This window comes from Oreochromis aureus, linkage group 16 (genome assembly GCF_013358895.1).
Source record: "Oreochromis aureus strain Israel breed Guangdong linkage group 16, ZZ_aureus, whole genome shotgun sequence".
Taxonomy (NCBI): domain Eukaryota; kingdom Metazoa; phylum Chordata; class Actinopteri; order Cichliformes; family Cichlidae; genus Oreochromis; species Oreochromis aureus.
This window is the reverse complement of record NC_052957.1, coordinates 16,793,613-16,816,272: the sequence shown is the minus strand read 5'-3', so window position 1 is coordinate 16,816,272 and position 22,660 is coordinate 16,793,613. Positions and strand designations below refer to the sequence as shown.

Sequence of the window (22,660 nt, the reverse complement as noted above, 5' to 3'; positions counted from 1 at the left end):
CTTTTCCAAAACTACTTGAAGGTCAATGACAGAACAAGAGCAAAGTGTATGTGGCTCATCTGTCCGAGTGTGACGTTTACGGAAGAGTCATAGCTGTTCTCGCGATGCTTTAGTACGACCGTGGGATTTTGGAAATCAAGGGTTGTGGCTGAGGGGGTAAGTGACCACATAAACTGATAGCGAATGGGTAAAAAGCTGTGGTAAAAGACATAATTGCTGGGACCGTGAGGTACTCGTGCTCCGTTACGACGAGACAGCCTTGAAACAAACGCTGACATCTCCTTTGTTTACAGTGATATTTAGCTCCTAATATGGCGACGCTAGTATGTTAACGCAGGGCTCAGGCTATTCCGTGGAAGCGACTGGAAGAGATGAGCGCTACCTAGTAGTAACGTAATAGCGAGATGTTCATGTGTGTGATGTTTGTTTGCGATGAGCTGCTATATTTACAGCACAGAAGCTGTCAGATGATGATAGCCCTGGATGCGTGGCTCAGTCGCTTGTTGTGCCAAAACAAGTGAAGCGATAATCCTCTTTATGATGACACCGAGTGTAAACAACCAAAGCAGCCGCCCTGCATCCATAGGCTTTGTCCAAATTTCCAGCTCTGCTTTCTAACCACTGCATCCTCCAACCACCCTGTATTTACACATTTATGAGCTACATTTATTCTCACAAATTATTATTTGCTATAGCCCTATTTGTATACCGTCAGCTCTTGAAATATACATCATTGCATATCTGCAGGTGTGATATTTATTTATATATTTTTTATTTTTATTTTTTGTGTTTTTATTTCAGGGCGAGGTAACAGGAATTCCTTAATATGAGTGATGATAAACCTTTCCTATGTACTGCTCCTGGGTGTGGACAGGTAAGTTTTTGATCACAGGTGTTTCATAAATCTCACTGTACAGATGAACATGACTGGATCCACATTTCCACGTCCAAAAAACAAACAAACAAACAAACAAATACGTTGCTAACTGGTCACTGCTTCATTGTATATAGACCCAAACAGTTTATTTAAAAAAAAAAAGTGCCATATGAGCACAGTATAAACTAAAGCAAACATGGTGTTAAATCGCTAAGTTTAAAACATATCCCATCATAACAATACTGGAAACATTTATAATAGGGTAAACTTCCCAACACCTACTCATATACATTGAATTGGGGCTCTAAGGAACTTAATCACAATGCCTAGTTGGTAATCAGGTGCTCTGTTTTTTGTTATGATTTTTTTTTTAAGTCATTTTGACATACTCTATGTATTATATGATCTAAAATCCACTAAAGTGTAGGTTTTGGTCAAAATCTACACTTAACTAATTAATTTTTGTGCTAAAATACATAAAATTCAGATTCAGATTCCAAAAAGTATTGAAATCATCCTAAAAGACTCACAATCTGTCATCTTAAAAAAAAGATGCTCCATGCAAATGAAATGTATGCAAATACCATTGCCAGTGATTTAAATGACAGTTTGACCAATAAGCAATGATGATCTGCATTTTTCAAATTTAGTTTTTCTTCTTAATTTTTCCCTCTTGTCTGCATGGGGAAAAAAAACAAATATTCATTTGAAAAATAAAGTATTTTGGCTCATCAAAACAAAATTAATGTGACTAAATAGATCAAAATAACCTTCTTCATTTGTTTAGTTACTGCTCATCTAATATCTGGAGATGCTTAATTTGACTTAATGTATATAAATGGGTCTTCAGAGTCCCCAGATCCTTTTCCCAATTCTGAGGACATGTCTAGTGTGTCACAGGTGTTAGATGTGTATTTGCTGTACTCAGTCAGTTGTCTGATAAGTACATACGTAGATCGTGCTATCTAACCTCATGAAGTCCAATGTCCAGTGTTTGTTAGAGTCCATTTTACTCAGTCAGGTCTGCTTTACGTTCATAGTAACATTAGAGACCTTTGGCTTTGTTGCTGCTCAGTTGTTCGTGGTTTTGGTCAGCAGGATTTGTTTCTGTTGTTTAGTCAATACTCATAAAACTAAACGGGTTGGGCACAATTATATAACAGCTTTCGCAGTTAAAGCTTATAATGAGTTTCGACAGCCACACGTTAGAGGCAGTAAAGCTGTCAAGCTAGAATCCAGCCATGACGTAGAAGACTAAATTATTGGTCAGAATTAAAATTTTAAGGTTTAAGTAAGACTTCTTTCAGTCGCATCAGTCACACTTGCTGTATTTTTTTGAAACCTTGCATAGAGATTCACAAATGAAGACCACTTGGCTGTCCACAAACACAAACATGAGATGACCCTGAAGTTTGGCCCTGCTCGGAATGACAGTGTTATCATTGCAGGTGAGTGCTCTGTTAGATGGAATATTCAGAGGTGATGGATGCTTTACATTTCCATCTCTGTGCTCAAGAGTTTCCTCCCTTGCAGACCAAACCCCAACACCTACTCGCTTCCTGAAGAACTGCGAGGAGGTCGGGCTCTTCAATGAACTCGCCAGTCCTTTTGACCATGACTTCAAAAAAGCCACTGAAGATGAAATTAAAAAGGTGGTTCTCGCTGTTAAATGTGTAAGCAGATCATCTGAGCCTTGTCTTTGTTCACTCTTGTGATCATTTTGGGCTTCTTGTTGTTCCACAGCTACCCCTGGATTTGTCACCTCTTGCGACACCTATCATACGCAACAAAATTGAGGAGCCCACAGTGATAGAGACACATCGAGATAGCCCTTTGCCTCATCCTGAGTCTACTACAAATGATGACAAGGTAGGCACTTTAAGCTGCCTCTGGCATTTTTTCTAACCATAGAGCATTTACAACGCTGTAATGAAGGACGTTCTCTACTCCTGTGATCAGAAATGTGCAAATCCGCTTTGTGAAGCATTGGGACTTTCTGCTTAATATAATTTAATTTTGAACTCTTAACTTGTCTTATTCTGTTGTGAATACACTAAAACTGAAAAGATTAGCAGTACTACACACATATTAGTTGGATTCAGACGAATACCTTTTACTTGATTGCTCATATTATTTATTCCTGATGTTGAGGAAAGAGTAACAGCATCTTATTATAGGAAACATTCAAGTAATCTGGTGTCAGTTAAACACTTCATTCAGCTAAGGTCTTCTATGATGTTTCCAGGATTTATCTTTGCAGCCAGCCTCACTGCCAACATCCACTATAGTCCATCCTGCATCCCTCCAAGTTCCCAATGTACTCCTAGCAACCTCAGACGCTAATGTTGTAATACAGCAAGCTCTCCCATCGCCAACATCTAGCTCTGTTATTACCCAAGTCCCATCTACTAATAGGCCTATAGTGTAAGTAACCAAATGTGTCCGTTTCTTAAGATCCTAGTTCTATTAAATCATCGTTTCCTTTTCCAAATCATTTTTGTGCAGTTTTGCCATGGTGAGCTCATATTTCACGAGGCATGTGCTTATTTGTTTTGGGATTTATTTGCATTCTGCAGGAACATTTTCTTTTGGCTCTAAGTTCCGTCTTTGAAGAACAAAATCAGTGTTGCTCAAATATACAAATATCGATTAAAATCTGAGACTTGGAGAAAAAAAAATGAACAGGGTTTTCACATAATCGTCACCGTCACAGCAAGTCTTGTGCTTTATTTTGCTCCAGTATGCCCTGATTAGTAACTTTGGCAGAGGGTCAAAATCCAAAACCTAGTTAGAATTATTTATTTATTTTTTATAAGGCTAACCCAAGAATCCTTAACTCAGTTGGTGACAAAATCCTTACTGCACTCACAATTATACTGAGTGGAATGGTTTTCTTCCTGCTGATGTCCCACATGTTATTCCGTGCAAGCTCTTTTGTCTCCTGAAAGGCTAATTTTTTTTAGTTAATCAGCTTATAAAAACCAACACTGCAGCTTTTCCTCCAGCAGATGAAACTGACATAGCAGCACCTTCATTACTTTCATTACTGTGCACATGATTTACTAAGCAGGGCAAATTAGCATGGAAAGTTCTGCAAGTTATCTGCTAACAGCATTCATGTTGTTCATCTTTGAACACAGATGCAGCTATTTCATTTTAATAATGACCAGTGTGATGTACCAAGAGCAGTGGGAGTCACACAGTAGGCGCTGTAGGTTGTGGGCTTTGCACTTTATGAGTTTCTTTCCAGAAACAGTTTAGAAACTCAGATAAAAGAGAGATGGCTGAAGGAGATTGAATATGTTCTGATACAAGGATGAAGTCTGATTCATTTGCATTCATTTTAGATTTGAGCTCTTTATTCTGTCATCTTTAATTTCATGAGCTCATCACTTTTTTTGTATTTCCTTTTTAACTGAGCTCCCTTTTTTGTGGAAATTCTAAACTTTCCCAGCTTCATTTTATTGAACTTATGTCCTTGAGTGCTATAACAAGGTAATTTCCCAATTTTGGAGATAAATAAAGTCAAAGAGTCTCAGTCACAGCCTTTGACACTGAACCTTAAGCTCTCAGTGAAGATCTGCAGGAGAAAGCCAAAACTTTGACACCTGCTCCCACAGCTTTGAGTGACCCACCCCAAGCCAATTTATCCTAAATTAACTCTCCTATACACAACTATCCCTGCTATGTCAGGCACAGAAAAAGGCATGCTTATTTCAGGGTTAAATAGTGTATGATACAAACCACAATAAGTCACGTTTATATAATTCATTTAAATACTCTCCTCTCAGATTTCTCTCTCTTAAAGGGAAACACCGGCCGGTCGGTAACCAGACGGTTAGTGAATAAGGTGCTAAATGCTTGTCATACTCAGAGTAACGCTTCAAGAGGCCTTTACCTTTTATAGTAGATATTTTTTAATATTTGAAATCCTGACACAGATGATTTAGTGAAACCCTGTGTGTTTTCTTGACAGTGAAATCAATTTGTTACCAGAAGTCAATATCTGGGCAATACTGATGTCATTTATTAGGTCATAATATAGCAGTAATACTGGATCTTTTGAAGATATTGTTTGACTCTTTTTCTTACGGGTGCTTTTTCTGTTTGTTTGTTTGTTTTTTGTCTTGATTACACCTTAATTTCCATCAGTTTGCCTGAATAGGACATCATGTCGTATATTTGTAGTCGCTCCTGTCTTTAGTTTGTGACATATTCCGTTTTGTGTTAATCACAAAGCTTATTGTTTGCCTCACTGTGATTCCCTCTTTCCTCTTTCAGCCCAGTGTCTGGTACCTTCCCCGTGCTCTTACAGCTGCCTAATGGCCAGACCATGCCAGTTGCTATACCTGCATCTATTACAAGCTCAAGTGTACATATTCCAACTACAATCCCTGTAAGTTTTATGCCCAGTAATATTCTGTCAGCATTGTGTTTTATTGTGCTTTATGCTGCTTTCACACATGCACGGGGCAGAGCTTTTCCTGATATCATCTGGCAGAGGTGCTTTTGTGAATGTTAGCCAGTCTTTACCCTTCACCTGCCAGCTCTGTGGTACAAAGTCTTGTGTTGATGTGAGAAGCGCAGGTAATATTTTTGTGAATTCACAGCTAGCAGGTAGTCGTCTGGTACCTGTTACCTGCATGCTCCAGTTAGGCAGCTCCCCCACCGAAACCACACAGAGTATTTCAAGGAGTGAGAATGCAGCCGAAGCAAATTATCTTATGCCGTATGCTGTATTTAAAAAGGTAATTTTTAACCAGTGTTTGTCCCGACATTTTCCGGAGTTCATGTGTGAAAACACTTTTGTGTAGAAGCGGAATGTTTTGGTGTTTATTTGATTAAACGGATCAACGCGCAGCAACCATTATTTACAGGACAAATAGAGGAGTCAGAGCTATTTATTACTGAAATAATCTTGTTGTGAAGTTTATTTAGTAGCTGCTGTGCTGCTTTTGAGCTTCCGCGGCAGATGTAATGTGCCCGGTTGTCAGTTGCCGACTGCTGTTTCCATAGAAAAGAAGGAATTAACTAATGAACGAAAGCATTTGTTTTCACCAAATGAGTCAAATGATTTCATGCTCGACTGATCACCAGTTTACACGTGAAATGTTGTTTTCCATTTAACGTGAAAACACAGGAATTCCACTGTTGCTTTCAAACATTAATGGACAGCAACGCGTACGATTACGATTCAAATCCCTCTCGGATGACGTTGATACTGAGCTATTGCGATACATTAAATTAACCTCTTTTTTGTTTGTTGTTTTTGTTTGGTTTTTTTGCTGTCGTTGGACAGAGGGACTGTTTACAACGTTGGCACCTCAGATTTGGCAGTGAGTGTAAAGCTGGAGAGGCTGACTGAAATAATGGACTTTAGAGTTCACTTGTGGCAAAGACACAGGATTTGGCTGAGGTGCAGCGGGCTTCTGTCCAGCACGTTTTACTCCTGTTTTTTCTTGTACAATCAAAATCAGCGCCCGTAATTTAAAGTGGAAGCCATAGATGATGCCACTCGTTTATTTTGCGAACAGCGTGGCTGCGTGTCATCTAGAAATATGTTGTAAATGAAGGCCTTGTTGGTATATCTTGAACTCTCCCATGTGGTTGCCTGTCTTATTGTTCGCTGTAGTCCTGATTATCTATGTGGAACACCGAGCAGCAGTCGATTATCTCCTGATAGAGGCACAGCAGGGAAAACCTCTGTCTTCCTGGTCTGTGGGGATATGGAAAGCCTTTGACAAGTAAAGGAGGGCAAAAGTAGATGAAGAACATGAGCCACCAGTGGGCCTCCCTTTCACTCGATCAAACCCCCTCCCCCCAGCTCTTCCCATCTCCCTCTGTCTCATTGTCAGCGGCTGTGAGAGGAGGCCCAAGTCTGGCCTTCTGACTCATGTCTCTCCATCCTCTCTTCAGCTTCCCTGTCCATATGCTCTCACGCAGGCAGGCAGAGGTTCATTAGCGTGCACACTGCATCTCCATGTGGCGCTGCCTCCACAAAATAACAGGCCATCCAACCTAATGAGGCTGAGATATGAGGAAACTCTGAGAGCCTGCCATGGCTGTGTGTGTATGTGTGTGTGTGTGTTTACGTTGTGGGGGGAGCACTGGGTGCCTTTTTACTGCCGAAGACTAATTTTCTCTGTGCTGATTTGTGTCTGTGTGTCTGCTGTCAGCTTGTCAGACCTGTCACCGTAGTGCCTAACGTCCCCGGAATCCCAGGACCTCCCTCGCCACAGCCTCAGCCGGCCCAGTCAGAAGCAAAGCTGGTATTTATTATCTCTTCTTTAATTTACATCAAATGTTGTTTCCACACCGAAGCTGTTATTCCCCATTTGAGAGAGGTGATAACAGCCAAGGTAATGAGAGAGTCTAATGAGGAACAATAAGACAATAAGGTTGCTTTCTTCATAAGTGATGAGCAGAACTGGGTTTGTGGTATCAAAAAAATGGTGCAGATGATTTATTATTCCATGTGCAGTGTGTCCATTGGCTGATTTACTCAGTATTTTGTGGCATAAATAAATGATTAATCAATTATTTGAGAAAATAGTTTGCAGATTAATCAGGAACAGAGTAAAAACACTTGTGCCTGCCCTGCTAATTTAACATAATCCATCTACAAAAAACCAAAAATGCTATCTCTCTGTAGGGAGAACATTGTCGCAGCAGTCTTGTTGTCCTGTATTAACAGTGATAGTTGAAGGGAAGAGATACAAAGTGTTATGTGGGAGATCAGTGGCAATGTGATGAAGCACGGATCACAGAACCTGTAAGTGTTCGCAGCATGCTCCGCCTTTGGAAATTAGCAGCTAAACTGCAGAGAGGAGGTGTGTGTGTTTGTGTGTGTTGGGAGGGTAGGATTGATCCTGACTCGGGAGGAAGGAGGAAGAGGAAGGAGTATAGGGAGGGGCAGGGAGTTGTCGGGGATCATGGGGTACGGAGATGACAAACGCGGAGACAGCGTTGAGCTCAGCACGCCGTCACAAGGGCCAACCAGAGGGGGGCTACCTGCGAGAGCCAGCTGGGGGCATCCTGGCACACGCTCGGCGAGGCACATTAAGTCGGCCTCACCCTGCATGGAACCTTTTGTTCAGCAGAATCCTGCCTGACCTGCATCCCCCCTCTTACTCGCGGCGCCTCCCACCGCACTCAGCTCATCAGCAAACACCTAATGAGCCTGCGTCAAGAAAACAGACCCCCAGCTCAACCTGCCCGCTCCCCGCCCCCACCTAGCTCTCGGGGGGCGCGGAGACGGCACTTTACAAGGACTGATGATGCTGCAAAGACCACAATAATGATAATTAACTTGCTGAATTTAGAAGATTATGCTGTTAATTAGTTGCAAAATAAAGATAAGTAATATAGTAGCAGATGGTTGAATAACACCCATGAGATGGAGGGTTATTACACTGATGAGGTTTCCATGGCAGAGATGAAATATGAATCTGACTGGCTTTTCCCTCTTTCTGTGGGCCATTCCAAGAGAATAATATCTTGTTTCTGCCAGAAGAGCTTCTGGAAGGGTATTACACGATAAACTAATTTGGTAGATAGATTGGTCTGGCAAAGGTAGTTGCTAGAATAATGTGGTCCTCTGTTTTCTCATGTAAATGCATTCCCTCTCACTCTGTTATTGCTTCCAAAGGCTCATTCACTTTCACCTTGTTTGTTTGCATGTTTGATGCTAGAGGAATTGACCTGTGAATTGCAGGGATTGTTTGTGTGTAACATGGTTAGAGGAGGTGTTAAAAGACTCCTTTTATTAATAGTTTTATCCAGCTCACGTTTCAACATGTGCAAAATAAATTTGAGAGTGTGGTAAATGAAAAGCTTAGGATGCAAGTAAATTTTAAGTATAGCTCTAAAAATTTCATTAACATTCTGAAACCCTTTCACAGTAATTTTCATTTTAATACCCTGTTTTACTATATTATTCTATATTAATTACTACTTATTTACTACATTGTTTTACCTGTTTTACTACTCATACAGTTTGTACATACACTCAGTGTATCGGTCCAACATGAAATCACTTCTCTCATGGTCCAGTAAGTTCATTTATACTGCTGTATACCTTGGCTTATGTGTTGGCTACCTATACAGCAAGTAATAGAAATATTGTATTGTAGCTACTTCATATCATCAATTGAAACTAAGCCCAAATGTTTCCTGACCACATGTTTAGCGAGTTGAGGTCTGTGCTGTAATCTGACACAGTCCTCATTTGACGTATTCCACCAGTTCAAATATGGCTGTTTTCAAGATAAATAACATTTTAATGTTGTAACGTGTTGTATTAGCTCAATGCAGTGTGACTAGAAGTGGTCTTTAATTACCTTGATTTTTTTTTTTTTTCCAATTTTCTTAGAAAGTATTCAGATCTTTTTTCATGATCCGGTCCTGTTTCATGAAGTTATCTTTGAAATGTGTCACAGCTCTTGTCCGAGCCATAAATTCAAAGAAACTGTCTGTAGACCTGAAATTGTGAAGTATAGATCAGGGAAATTTCTAAAGCCACCGTCACCTGACTAACAACGCCTCTACACTGAAGCACGGTGGAAGCAGCATAGTGCAGCAGGAGAGAGACTGGTTAGTTAAAGGATAGATTATGACAGTTGCATGCTGAGGATGAAGAAAGACAACTTGTTCCAGATTACATAAGAACTGAGACTAGGGTCCAAGTGTTCAACTGTAACCCTGTACTATAAAACATATTAGCATACAGCCACATTTAAGAGGTAGAACCTGCCCTGTAAGTCTACAAAGACAAAATATCAGGATGCTTTTGTAAATGAGAGATTTTAGTTTGTTTATTGATACGTTGTAGAATAAAAATGTTGGTCCACATGAGTAACCTTTCATTTTTCCCAGTAAAAGTAAAAGTATACAATCCGTAGTTTTTGTGCTGTGTTGTACATCACACTGTGATAGACAGTGAATTTTTCAGAAATATAACTTTTTAATAGCCACACTTTTTAATGTGCACTTTAACAGACCATATGGCCTCCTTTTTTACATCACTTGCTTTTTACATAGTGTTTTCCTTCTTGTACTAACCAGTGCTCGTTTTTATTAACCTGCTTTGCCAAATTCTGTTTCCAGAAATTGAAAGCCACATTAAGCCAGCAGCTTCCTCAGGTAACCAATGGAGATGGAGGTGAAATCCAAAGCAGCGCTGTAACACACACTGCTGCCCCTGCGTCTCCTGTTCCCACTCCAACCCCAACTCCAGCCCCGACCGCGGTCCTTACTCCAGCTCCTCACCTGCCCATAACCGAAGCACCCTCTCCACATTCTCTGCAGCAGCCAGCCACCTCCACTACAGAGACACCTGTAAGTATTTATATCTTCACTGTTTATTGTTTTATTACTATTTCATATAAGAAACTACTATACTACTACTATATTTGAATGTAGAGTCATGCAAAGAGATCATCCATTTTTTTTGCTTATTAAAGTATTTTATCATGGCTGCCATGTCCTTTGGTTTTAAAATGTTGCAGAAGTTCATACAGGTAATAGGTACAGTGAGAGTGAGGGTAAATCTTAATATTGTGTGCGATTACCTGTATAAACACCAAGTATGGAAGTCTTACAATTTATTTTTAATTTAAGCCAATACATCAGCAGGGCCATTATATCGGCTGATATTAGCTTTCTGCAGATATCAATACAATTATACATCATAAATGTCAATGCAAATATTAGCTGTTTGGCAGTTCTAATTACTGCTAAATAAACATTTCAAAGTCTGACATTGTGTAGTGTGTCCACCAGACACAACAATCAGCTGTACAAACAGAGTTGGGCAGAATATAAACGAATAATCCCGGACTCGTGATAATAAAAAAAAAAAAAATTTAAACTGCAACAATTATCTCAGTAAGGAATCATAAATAGCTACACATAAGAAATTTTAGCAGAATCTGTTAATGTTTCGTGTCAAAAAGGAAAAAACAAACATTTTAAATCACCAAATATTGTGTTAACTGACCTGTATTTATTACTTACTTCTAGTCAGTTGATGTCTCTGCCATGGATAAACCTTGCTGACCAGCATTAGCTGTTAACCTACTTTACCTTCTTTCCCACAGCAAATTTCTGTCACGGCAGTTGCGATTTATAAAAACTGAAAATCTTTATCTACTTTATTGATCCCCGTGGGGAAATTCGTCTCTGCGTTTAACCCATTCACTCTGTGAAGCAGTAGCAGTAGCCATCTCTGAGAATATTTTGTGCCTGTATTAAATCACAAATTGAAACTAAAGGTGAAAAGCTGAGTTTTTCTTTCCATTATTAGTATTGTTGTTGTTGTTGTTGTACAGGCTTCCCCGGTGCCCCCTGCACCAAACCCACCAAGCACAGGGGGGCGGCGGCGCAGAACAACGAGCGAAGACCCCGACGAGAAGCGGCGCAAATTCCTGGAGCGTAACAGGGCCGCAGCTTCTCGCTGTAGGCAGAAGAGGAAGGTGTGGGTCCAGTCTCTCGAGAAGAAAGCTGAGGACCTCACCTCCATGAACGCACGCCTACAGGTGCTTTTTACGTATTTCTTTCAGCTGCTGCGTGTAAAAAAACACTCCTTCGTCTCTCTTTGTTATGCGCTCAGATCTATTGGTGTGTCATTTTGTGTATGTACGTGTTTGCACTCTGTGGTGTCTGTTTGTCATTGTATGATGTTAGCGTATGCGTCCGTACACAGACTTTTCCCTTCTGCGGTGATGAAGTCATTAAAGCCGATTAAGAAGAGCTGCCGTGTGACAGCAGCGGTGTGTGAGCCCTTTACATCGATGTGTCCCTGTCAATAAAGATGTATCCTCCAGATGTCAGCCGCACACAAGCGTGTCTTCGCTTCTGTCTCAGCAGTTTACTGAATGGCCTCAAAAATCTCCTAGGGAAAGGTGTCTTTTTGAACCTTCATTTCGCTGGAAGCAATTAGGATCTGATGCTGACAAGTTCGAAACAGTTCATGTATCTGCTGTCTCTGTTGATAAGTGTGAGCCGGGGGTGCGGCACATCGGTGTTCCAGACAATTAAATGAGATGTGGTGTTTATTTGCTCACTGTCTTATTTTTCTATGAAAGCAGAGTAAGATGTGCAGGATGGAGGAGGGAATACACGGCAGCGGAAAATAAATGGGTTCACGTTGTTAATATCGTCTGGTTCAAAAAGAAGTTATCAGCACTTGTCAGGCGGCGCTACTTAGGATGTTATTTAAATAAAGGCAGATGAAAAGGAAAGGATAGGTGAGTGAATAAGGTTATGAAATCAAAGAGTTTTATCTGTTAACTGCAAAAAAAACGGAACAACATGTGGCTGAGAAGAAAGGACGCTTCATACGAGGACATTAATCAGCGGTGCTGCTTTTTTTTTTTTTTAAACCCATGCTGACATGGCCCAGCTGATCAGCAAAACTGCCTCTAATGATGCACAATTATTTTAACATCATCCTTAACTGGCTTTTTAATGAGGTGTCAGACCAGGCAGCTCACAGAGCTTCCAGCATCACCGAAGGCCCATTTGCTCGATTTCGATTAAATCACAAAGTTCCAGATAAGTTTTTCACTCTCAAAAGTCCATTTTAGAAACCGTTTAAAATACGATGTCATAAAATGACGCAGTTTGACGTTACTGGAGCTGGAATTTTTGGCACATGTTTGTCTCTGTCGTGAACTAGTAGGCACGTTTGAAAATAGTGCCTGTTTTCTATTGCCTGTAAATGAAAGCAGTCATGGTGGAAGCACACTGAATACAGTGTTGGCTGGATGTGATACATACGCTCCTTCCAGCTGTGTTTAAATCTGTCTTACAATAGCTCAACCCTGCCAAAACCAGCTAGACTAAACAGATGGAATCAAATAAATTGGCTGCTTTTAGACTAATAGATTAAGCCACCCATAGTCCTTTAAAGGAGAAGAGCCTGAGCTTAAATCTGCCATTGGGTGTTCTGTGGGCCCCTGGCCGCTCTAAATCCAGTTAAAGTCACCTTCAACGTAATGTGGCTCTCTTTTACGACATGCAGAAATCCTCCCCTCCCTCGGGAGCTGTAACGACACGAGAGCGTAAATCTCAGCAACATCTACAAAGTTGCTCTGACAATCCGAACAGCTCACCTCTGACAAATGCGCTGGTCGCTAGCCAGTGAAGGCTCATAATTATTGTGCAGGAAATACATAAATGAAAAAGTGCATACTTGATTCTGAATTCATTTGTTGTATTGTTACCTTCCCCCTGTGTTCACCGGTTCTCATCTGAGTCTTTAGAAGTTTGACTGGTCGTGTGGGCGAGGTCTTTAAAATGCAACTCTGCATTTCCAGTAATAATTCATTAGCGATAGAGTTTTTCATATAGAGAGGGCACACAGCCACATTCACGTTGCTTTGGTGTGTCTTCATGCATATGTGAATTTATTATAGTGTATATATGCAGATTTTGGGGTTCATTTTTTTGCAGTAACATTCCCGCTGTAGCATATTGTGTAGCCTTGGTAAACATGGAACTCTCACATTTACCCAATTTAGCTCACTGCTTACAACAGGAATAAAAACAAAAACAAAAACATTAATAATATTTGCATTTACACAATTACCAGCTAACTTTTTATCTAGTTTGGAAGATCATTTTGTAGGATTTGAACTCTGTGCACCTGTCGTTTATATGTCTGGCATGCTGTTTGCTCCGGTGGCCATTTTACTGATCGCTCTTGTGTGTCTCCTCACTCCTCAAGACTGAAGTCACCGACCTGAGAAACGAAGTGGCTCGGCTGAAGCAGCTTCTTCTGGCTCATAAAGATTGCCCTGTAACCGTCATGCAGAAGAAATCTGGCTATCACAGTGAGTAATGCTCCATTATTCTCAGCCCGAGGCTTCTGGAGAAACGTGTCTAAAAATGAGCTCCGGCTAACCACTAGAAGGACGTGTGGCCAAACAAAAAAGAGCTGTTGACATATTGGCTTCCTTTCTTCTGTTAGTTTTTGACAAACTTTGCAAAAGTTTGGATATTTATGGGTGCTGGTGTATGAGACAAATTCTCACTGGCGGTGTTGTCCCATTCTTGTGAAGAGGCCACAGGTGGTATTCGCAGTTCCTCCTCATTTGATACCAACATAAACATTTGTTAGATGAAGTTAAATGTCTGCTGAGTGCGTCTGGACGGATGTTCGGGAGAAAAAAAGGTGCCAGGAACTGAATTATAAAGGATGATAAGGATGCTTTTTATGTAAGCATTCATTTATTTGTTCTTTGAACATCTTTAGCTTACAATAATCGTTTTAGTGGATATTTGAATAAGCTAGAAGAGTGTGCCATTTGTAGCCTATTTATTCAAATTGCTGTTGTCAGCCTGGACTGTACAGCATCATCACAAAGTCTCATTTAGAAATATATCACCTATTTTTCTTTGTTTCCCCAGACCGGGGCTCTGTCAGTCTGATTTTTTGGTCATAACTCACCTTCCTTCACAGATGAGCCAGCATGCAGCCAGAGCAAATGGGCTCCAAGTCACTTCTCCACTGCTCTGAACACCTCTGCTGACTTGTATTGACAATGATTGCCACTGAAATGAGTCTATTAAAGCAGCAAGCTTGACAGTGCTGCAGACCATTCTCATTGTGGGGTGGCCACCAAGCTCCACTGTTCATTATGCATCTCTTATTGCTAACCATCCCACAGACGCATGTCATGTGCATTATGGGACTGATGGTTTCCAGGCTAGAGTGGGCTGTCATAGCCAAGTCTCATTTGGTGCAGACATTTTTAGCAGAATCCACAGATAAAGTGGGTCATCTTTCTGACGTGGTTGCTGAGAGTGTCAGCAAACACGTTTGTGAAACACTTTTGCAACATTTTGTTACTTTTTGGAAAAATGGAACTTTATTCTAATACCACAGTTTATTAATTTGGTTCAAAAATACTAGAAGGAATGCCAACTATTATGAGAGTGAAAGGAAGTAAGGTGAACTCTGATTGAATGGCAGAATACAAAGATTCCCAATAGTTTTTGATGCCCACCTTAAAAAAATAAAACCCTTGTGTTCATTTAAACTAGTTTTTCATTAGTTCTGGGACAAAGTATCAACACAAAATTACACTCAGCAGCCACTCTATTAGCTCGTTAGCGCAACCGTCTCTTCAGCCAATCACACAGCAGCAATTCAGTGCATGTAGACATGGTCAAGATGACCTGCTAAAGTTCAAACTGAGTATCAGAATGTGGGAGAAAGGGGATTTACTTTGCTGGTGCAAGACAGACTGGTTTGAGTATTTTAGAAACTGCCAATCTTACTGGGATTTTCACACACAACCACCTCTAGGGTTTACAGAGAATAATCTGAAGTGAGCAGAAGTCTCTGGCAAAAAACCTGTGTTAAAGCCAAAGCTAAAGCTCTTCTACATATCTTATAACTAAGGTATGCAGAAGAGCATCTCTGACGACTTTGAAAGCAGAAGACCACACCGGGTGCCAATCCTGTCAGCTCACCAAAATAGAAGATTGGAAAAATGTTGGCTGGTCTGATGAGTCTCCGTTCATTCATAAATTCAGATTGTAGAGTCAGAACATGGTGTAGACAAGATGACAGCATAGATCCATATTGCCTTGTATCAAAGGTTTAGGTTGTTGGTGTAATGGTGTAAGGGATGTTTTCTTGGCGCACTGGGCCCCTTAGCACCAAGTGAGGATTGTTTAAACACTACAACCTACCCAAGCATGGTCACTGATTATGTCTGTCTCTTTATGATTAGAGGGTACACATCTTCTGATGACTGCTTCTGATGTCTCAAAGCTGAGATCATCTGAAACTGGTTTCTTGAAAATGACATGCTGTTTGACAATGAGGTCAATGAGCTCGTTACATAACTGTATGTGATGAGTACAGTCATGACACTAAATATCTTCCAGCACCTTATTGCATCTATGCCTTGAATCATCAAGGCAGTTCTGAAGACAAACTGGGGTCCAGCGCTATGCTACCAAGTTGTACCTAATAAAGTGGTTAGTCTCTATATATCACATTGTGATACTTAATGATACACTGTTAAAGACCTAGATATGTTCATTTGAACAAATTTTCTTCAATATTTGACTGACTAGAAGCGTTACTTTATTTCCTCCTGTGGTAGTTTTAACCAAATGGATGAGTTGAAACACACAAACAGAAGTAAACTAACCTGAAGTGAAGAAGAAGTTTTATTTTTGTTTTTTTTGTTTCTTTTTTCATGTGTTTAACAGTCACATTTACTAACTTTAACCTGTGATGGTTTTAGCTCTCTCTCACAGCTGCTTTTGTATTAAAACTGAACTGTTTACTAAGTGCTGCTGAGATATTTCGGTCCATCCATCCACGACTAATAGCGAACATCTCTCCTCGCTTGCTAACTGCCATTCTCACACGTAAAACTGCAGCATTAACAAAGAGGTAATTTTCTCTAATTTGTGTTTATTTCAGATTACTCCACAGTCCTCCATTTATTCCCCGACACCAACAGAATTACCCCCTGGGGCTTGAGCACCCCAGTTGAGAATCACTGAAATAAACTATTTTGCTAATTAGTAAAGCACGTTATTTAATTGTGAGTGAGTCATGTAAAGCGCTCCGTTTTCTCAGTGTTACATACCCCATAAGGCCACACTGGCCCTCCAGAACCTGTAATACCCTTCATCGTCCTGCCCAAGCGTAGACATGGCAGGTGGGAGGAAATTACCCAGACTGCCCCACAAACAAGCCAGGCCATGCTTTCACTTGGCACACCAAGCTGTCCATCTGTCTACAGTGAACCCCACTTCAGGAACCAAGAGAGCGGAAAGAAGCTCCTGTCGGTCCAGGGAACCAGAATTTTAGAGCATTATGAAATATCGGGCAGCCAGCACTTGGCGTTGTTAGGAGCAATAATGCTCACTTGAACATGAAACAAAAACCACCAAGCTGATTTATTCCGAGGCTGACCTTCTGCGCAGTAAAGCAGCGAGGGAGTTTATGGCTCTTTGACATTCGCTCGCACTAAATCACACGGTCAAAGTCCAGCCAAGAAGGCAGATGAAACCTCTAATGTGGAGACATTTGTATCGCTCTTTAATTGCGTCTTCCTGCTACGGAATTTCTATTTTACGTTCCCGAGTACGAAACCCAGCCATTAATTACAAAGTGCCATCACAAGTGACTTCATATCATTAGCAATATTAATTATCATTGTGCTCCTTATTCCTTTATGAAACAGAGCATGAGAGTGGAGTCTTTTTTTTTCCATCAGGATCCAATTAATTCAATGCAACTGCCTAACAGCTGGTGGCATTTCGACTCCAAGTCTTGCCTACTCTCCAGTGTGAGCATCATTAAAATCAGGTGCTGTAATCATCTGTCGCTGCAGTAGTTGGCAAGGTAACAAAAAACAAATGAGAATGCAGTTAGGGATGGGAAACACAGCCACATGCCCCAGAATGTAATGTACCCTTATGATGTGGGTTTAAATTGACATTGGAGCTTTAATTAAAGGAAGGGGTGCAGAAGTAGCATTATGGGGATTAATGAAACAGTTTGCATACACTACATGCAAATAGCTGTTTTACATCTGATTAGGCCTGTGTGACACAGCTAGCCCAAGCCTTCTGGAGAGTATCCGGTAAAATAAAACGGCTGCTCCTCAAACCCTCATTTTCTGTTTTTTTTCTGACGTCGTTGCAGTTACCGACAAAGATGAGAGCTGCGAGGAGATGTCCGTCCCGAGCAGCCCCCAGAGCGAGGCCATTCAGCACAGCTCCGTCAGCACCTCCAACGGGGTCAGCTCCTCCTCCACGACCCCGGCCATCTCCGCCCCGTCCGGCGCTGCCGCTACCGCGTCAAATCAGAGCACAGAGGAGAGCCAAACGCGGAGGGGCGCCAACCAGTCTCAGCCTTCAGGGAGTTGATCGTCCCAAACTGTACCCGAGCGTCATCGCCGGAGTGCCGTCACCTCTACAGTCTCTCTGACGAGCAGAGCAAAGGGATTCTCTCTGAGCTTCAGTTCGGACCGTACTGTTTTTAATTTATTCCTGATTTCTTTTATGTTTTGTCCATTTTGTAATTTACAGGCGATGCTTTTAAAAATGCAATGTTTTCTCTGGAACCGATGAAGACAAAAGAACAGGCACTTTAGGTGTAAGATGTAAAACACGTGGTTCTTAAGTGTTTGGGGGGGTTTTTTTGTATTTGTGTGACTTATTTATTAATCTTATGTTTTTTTTTCTTTTTAATTTAAAGGCGATCAGCTTCAGCGGTTGATCAGCGAATCGTTAGCGACCGTACCAAAGCGTGCCGTGGCTCATTTTGCAGTTTGTTTTCTCGTTTCGTCTTCACGACGTTTTGTAAGCACTATCTTTACAATGAAGTAGAACTGACACTTTTTATTTAAAAGTAACTTTACTTTTTTCCATTTTGCACATATTTGAGAGATATGACGGGTTTACTTTTTAAAGACAGTCCGTACATTAAGTACAGGCAGCTCTGTTTTTGTTTTCCTTTAGAGGTAGATTAAAGTGCTGTCGCATCACACAAACGTAAATGTCTGAATCAGATTTGAACTTTGACAGATTTTCTGTGAGTGAGGTCAGCTGTAGTTGTGCAATTTGAATGTGTGAGCTCGCCTCTGCCTGTAGGGTAGTCTTCCGGAGGTGAGCCGATTAGGAAACGTGTGTTATTTCATTAACATTCCACCTGTAGTCTGATTGTTCCTGAAGCAGTGATTGTAGGATTGCAGTACCTTTTTTTTCATTACTCAATCATGGTGATGTTGACTTCATTCAGTGCCATTAATGTTTTTGTATAAATGACTTGAGTACATTTTTAATGCAGATTAGCTTGAGTTGATTGCCGTTCTTTCCGATTTTAAGGGTCTCAGTAGAGGAGATCTCCTGCTTTGTATACTGTCTCTGCTTTATAAGTGACTCTTAATGGCTTTAGTGTCTAATGCGGAGCACTTAATGACATTAGGCTGTTTTCATGGTTGCAATTCTAGGTGACATTTTTAGAAAACATTGTAAATAACATCAACGATACGTTGTACGTGATCTTTCTTGGTATTATGTACTTTGTTTTTATAGGATTGTCCGGATTCAGTAGCTGAGCCCTTTTGATTACATTAACTTTGTAAGCAGTTTAAAAACTGACCTTAACAGTCTTATTAGGATATGCATTTTTTTTTTCCAATAGGTCGTCATGTAAAACAAAAGCATTGAGATGTGAACTGGAATCACATCATGTATATTAAACTACTACAAGTCTGTAAGAATTGTGAGCATTTCATTCAAATAATTGTAAGAAGTCAAATTACACCATGAAGTCAGTTTGCCTTTTTCTCTTAGTCTGTACTGGCTTACTACTGTGTAGTTTTACAAGAAGCTAACTCATTGTTTTCTTAAAGTATGATTTTACTGTTATGTGCTATCTGCATGAGATAATAATTCTCTGCGAGAATTTAACTGTTTATTTGATAATGTCTCAGATAAATATAATTAAGTTATTACAACTTGAGTTGTGAAAACTTTGGTTACTTGTTTTACTTTTTGGCTTAATTGCTAAAATTAAAAAAAAGGGGGTGTGATACTGTGTTGAAAGTGTACTTGTAACGTGAAAGTTCTGTATAAAATTTGAATTGATAAGTTGTTGTAATAAACCTTTTAATATCTCTTTAAAGTCAATCTCTGCTTCTGATTAATTTGCCTGTGATGTCACATGAATAAAGCACAGGTGGGATTAAACTCCGTTAATATGCTTCTTATACGAATCTATAATTTGACATGTGAAAAACCCAGATATGAAACCACAGTGTAGAGCTGTGATAAGCTTGAACATTTACTGTGGTATAGACTGCCACCTTGTGGAAGATCTGCAGGTGTATTTGTGATCCAGAGTCAGTGCAAAAAAAAAAACATATGACTAAACAATACATGCTCAAACATTTTACCACCACCCCTGTAGTTTCTTGTGTTTTTGAAATCTAATGTTCTTCTTCAGGTCAGGTTAGCAGACGTTTTACTCTATGAGTGAACGAAAGAACTTCGCAACCACTGACTGACTAAACTTTACAGAATCATGACTGTGAAAACTGTACCCAACTTCAAAATCTCCCTTTCACAGTAATGACAGTTTATTAGGAACACTAACACCTCTATTGTGTGGAGTTTAGCTGATAGTACTTTCACAAGAATTAGTATCTTTGAGCAGGTTTTATTGACATCATCAGTGCTGAGCCATAAAACCTCCAGGAAGCATGATTAGAGTCCAGCTTCAACATCCTTCACTTGCAGCACTTCCACAGCAAGTCCTCTTCCCCTTTTCATTCAAATGTAATGATGGTGCCTGCTGAGTGGCTGGGTTAAACTCATTCCTGTTCCCAGATTGGATAATTGGTTGGGCAGCCAACTCTTAACCACCTCCACCACCCGACAAACAGCCAGTGTTTCTGATGGTAGCCTTGAGTGTTTCTGTGTGAAAACCTTAGTCCCACACTTTCTGGTGTGTGTCTGCTGTTATGAGTGCTAGATGAGACCCTTTGGAAATAGTTCACTGTATATATTGAACACTGCAGCAGCCTTTCAGGAGTGAGAAACCTTTTCTGTTGAAACCTGTTTTCTCTTATTTTTAGAGTTTAGGTAAACAAATTGTCTTTTGTTTGATTTTTAATTTGGAGCAGGGAAGATTAACCTCTTAAGCCCCAAGGGGGTTTCTGAGCTTCCTGCTCGAAAATGTAATGCCCAAATTTAATTGATTATTTCTCTGCAATTACAAACTCTGTCCTTACAATCTTGGTATCAAAATAAAGCTAACACTTGGGAAATTTCATCAGAGATGTAAATATTGAAGCAGATATTACTGTGTCAAAGTTACTGAGACTGGAACACAGAAAAAGTAAGTAAATTTTACCCTCGCCTAATTTTTTTAAAAATTTTTAGCATATAACCCTTTTAAAAATATACCTCAGATCACATTTGCTTCCAGAAATTCAGTAACCAACATATAAACATCATCTGTGCAAAGATGTTTATGTTTATGTTTCTAAAGTGAAACAGTGAAAAATTACAGCACTATCAATACATGAATATCCAGACGTACAAAAATGTCCAATTTTGGCACACAATTGGACATCATGCCAGTTGATTTTTTTAGGTATTAAAGAGCAGAAATTAATAAATTTTTTAACAGGCCTAAAAATGCTTTTTTTAAAATATATTTTTGAAGAATTAACCACACATTTACATGGTGATGGCCCTTTTCTGCAGTGGGCATAGAGCGTTTGATTGCCCTCAGGCCCTTTAAACTCCGAGGGGCTGTAACTTTGGTTTCTTTTGGTCAATTTGCGTGATTGACACCTCTTCTTAATCGTTTGAGCCAATAGATTCACAGTAACGATGCCACGTTCATGTCACTTCAACAAATCAGACGTTGTAATGCCAAAACCCACGTGGGCCCAAATTTACTACATGTGGCATCTGTCCAGTCACCTGTCTGTAGGTGGGTCTAAAATGGAGGTTGTTGACGGAAAACTGCTCTGATGGCTAGGTAGGCATGGTAACTACTGGTAATCACATGGCTACCGGCTACCAGCGAAAATAACGGAGGAAATCCCGATTTCTGTCTTAGCGCATTTGCGCCGCTGTGTGTTTTTGTGGTCTTCTTTTGCGGCTCATTCAGTGAATTTTGGTCTGATCGTGGTGAAACTTGGTGTGTGGAGTCAGTGATAGCCTTGGAAGCTAACGGGTTACATGAAGTCTGAATTTCTGGTTCCTTTTGTTTTGTTTGTTTAGCGGACTTCTGCGCATTTACGTAACTGCTCGTTTAATCACGGCTTGTTTTTGGTGTGTTTGGTGGTTGTAGAAATGGTTTATATGACATTTTAGCTGAGATTCTGAGATTTCTGTGGATACCACACATGTCTGGTCTTATATTTCTCAACCCGCCTTATAACCGATTAAAAGTTATCGTCTCCTTTTTGCCCCGGAGGCAAAGAGGAGTGAGACGTGAAACCTGTCATTTAATTTGTGCCTTTTCCAGCGGATTCTTCTGCTACTGTAGTAAATTTTGTCCATATTCATTTTAAGGGTAACCTCCCCCCTCTTGCCACAGCATATAGCCGCCGCCCCCGGTCTATTTTTTAGCACCTGATGGCTCTTTTTTGCTTCTCATCCGTAAACAGTTTGCATACTCTTTCGCGTGATTCAGTTTATTTTGAAAAATCTAAACAGGATCTTCAGCTTCATTGTGAAACGTTCATGTGGAAAATAAACAAGCGGACGGCGGAGCCACGCGATGGTTTTACCGTCTTTGTTGCTAACGACAACGCTTAAAAGCAGTCGCTTGTCCGTCCGTAGTGTGGTTATATTAAATATAAGCGAAAGAGAGAACTTTACGAAATTAATACTACAGTGACCATAAAAACCATGAAAAAATATTGCCGTAATCGTTATATCGAATAGCCCTATTTTGAACTCTCCTCGTCCTTTCAGTGCGCAGTCACCTTTATTATATAGCAAGGTATTTAAAACAAATAAATAAATATCCCTTCATTTCAATACGCATGATCTGAGCATGCGCGGAATGCGCGGAGCATGCGCGGAATTGATCTTCTCAAAGGGGAGACTGTGACGTGACGGTCGACCGCCACGTCACAGTCTCTCCTTCTCAAAGGGGAGACTGTGACGTGACGTCGACGTCACCATCGCTGCCACATGAGTCCATAAATAGAGGTGCTTTAACACAGTAACAGCGAGTTGTTTTTGCAAAGCAGGAATCTTTGACAAAGGTAATACCTTTAC

At 40.4% G+C, this 22,660-nt stretch overlaps 1 protein-coding gene across 4 annotated transcripts; it reads left to right on the top strand.

Annotated features, from left to right (window-relative positions):
• Positions 1-120: 120 nt before the first annotated feature.
• atf2 (activating transcription factor 2) lies at positions 121-19,541 on the top strand. Of its 4 annotated transcripts, none has more exons than XM_031743218.1 (12): positions 121-156; positions 802-874; positions 2,229-2,325; positions 2,411-2,529; positions 2,621-2,746; positions 3,123-3,301; positions 5,159-5,273; positions 7,054-7,146; positions 9,983-10,213; positions 11,206-11,412; positions 13,605-13,710; positions 17,556-19,541. In XM_031743218.1, exons 2-12 carry the CDS (start codon positions 827-829, stop codon positions 17,777-17,779), a joined length of 1,545 nt encoding a protein of 514 aa, XP_031599078.1. In that variant the 5' UTR covers positions 121-156; positions 802-826; the 3' UTR covers positions 17,780-19,541. The 4 variants fall into 4 exon arrangements, with proteins under 4 accessions (XP_031599078.1, XP_039456186.1, XP_039456184.1 ...); XM_039600250.1 differs by lacking the exon at positions 121-156 and adding an exon at positions 184-229; XM_039600251.1 differs by lacking the exon at positions 121-156 and adding an exon at positions 236-393.
• The last annotated feature ends 3,119 nt before the right edge of the window (positions 19,542-22,660 follow it).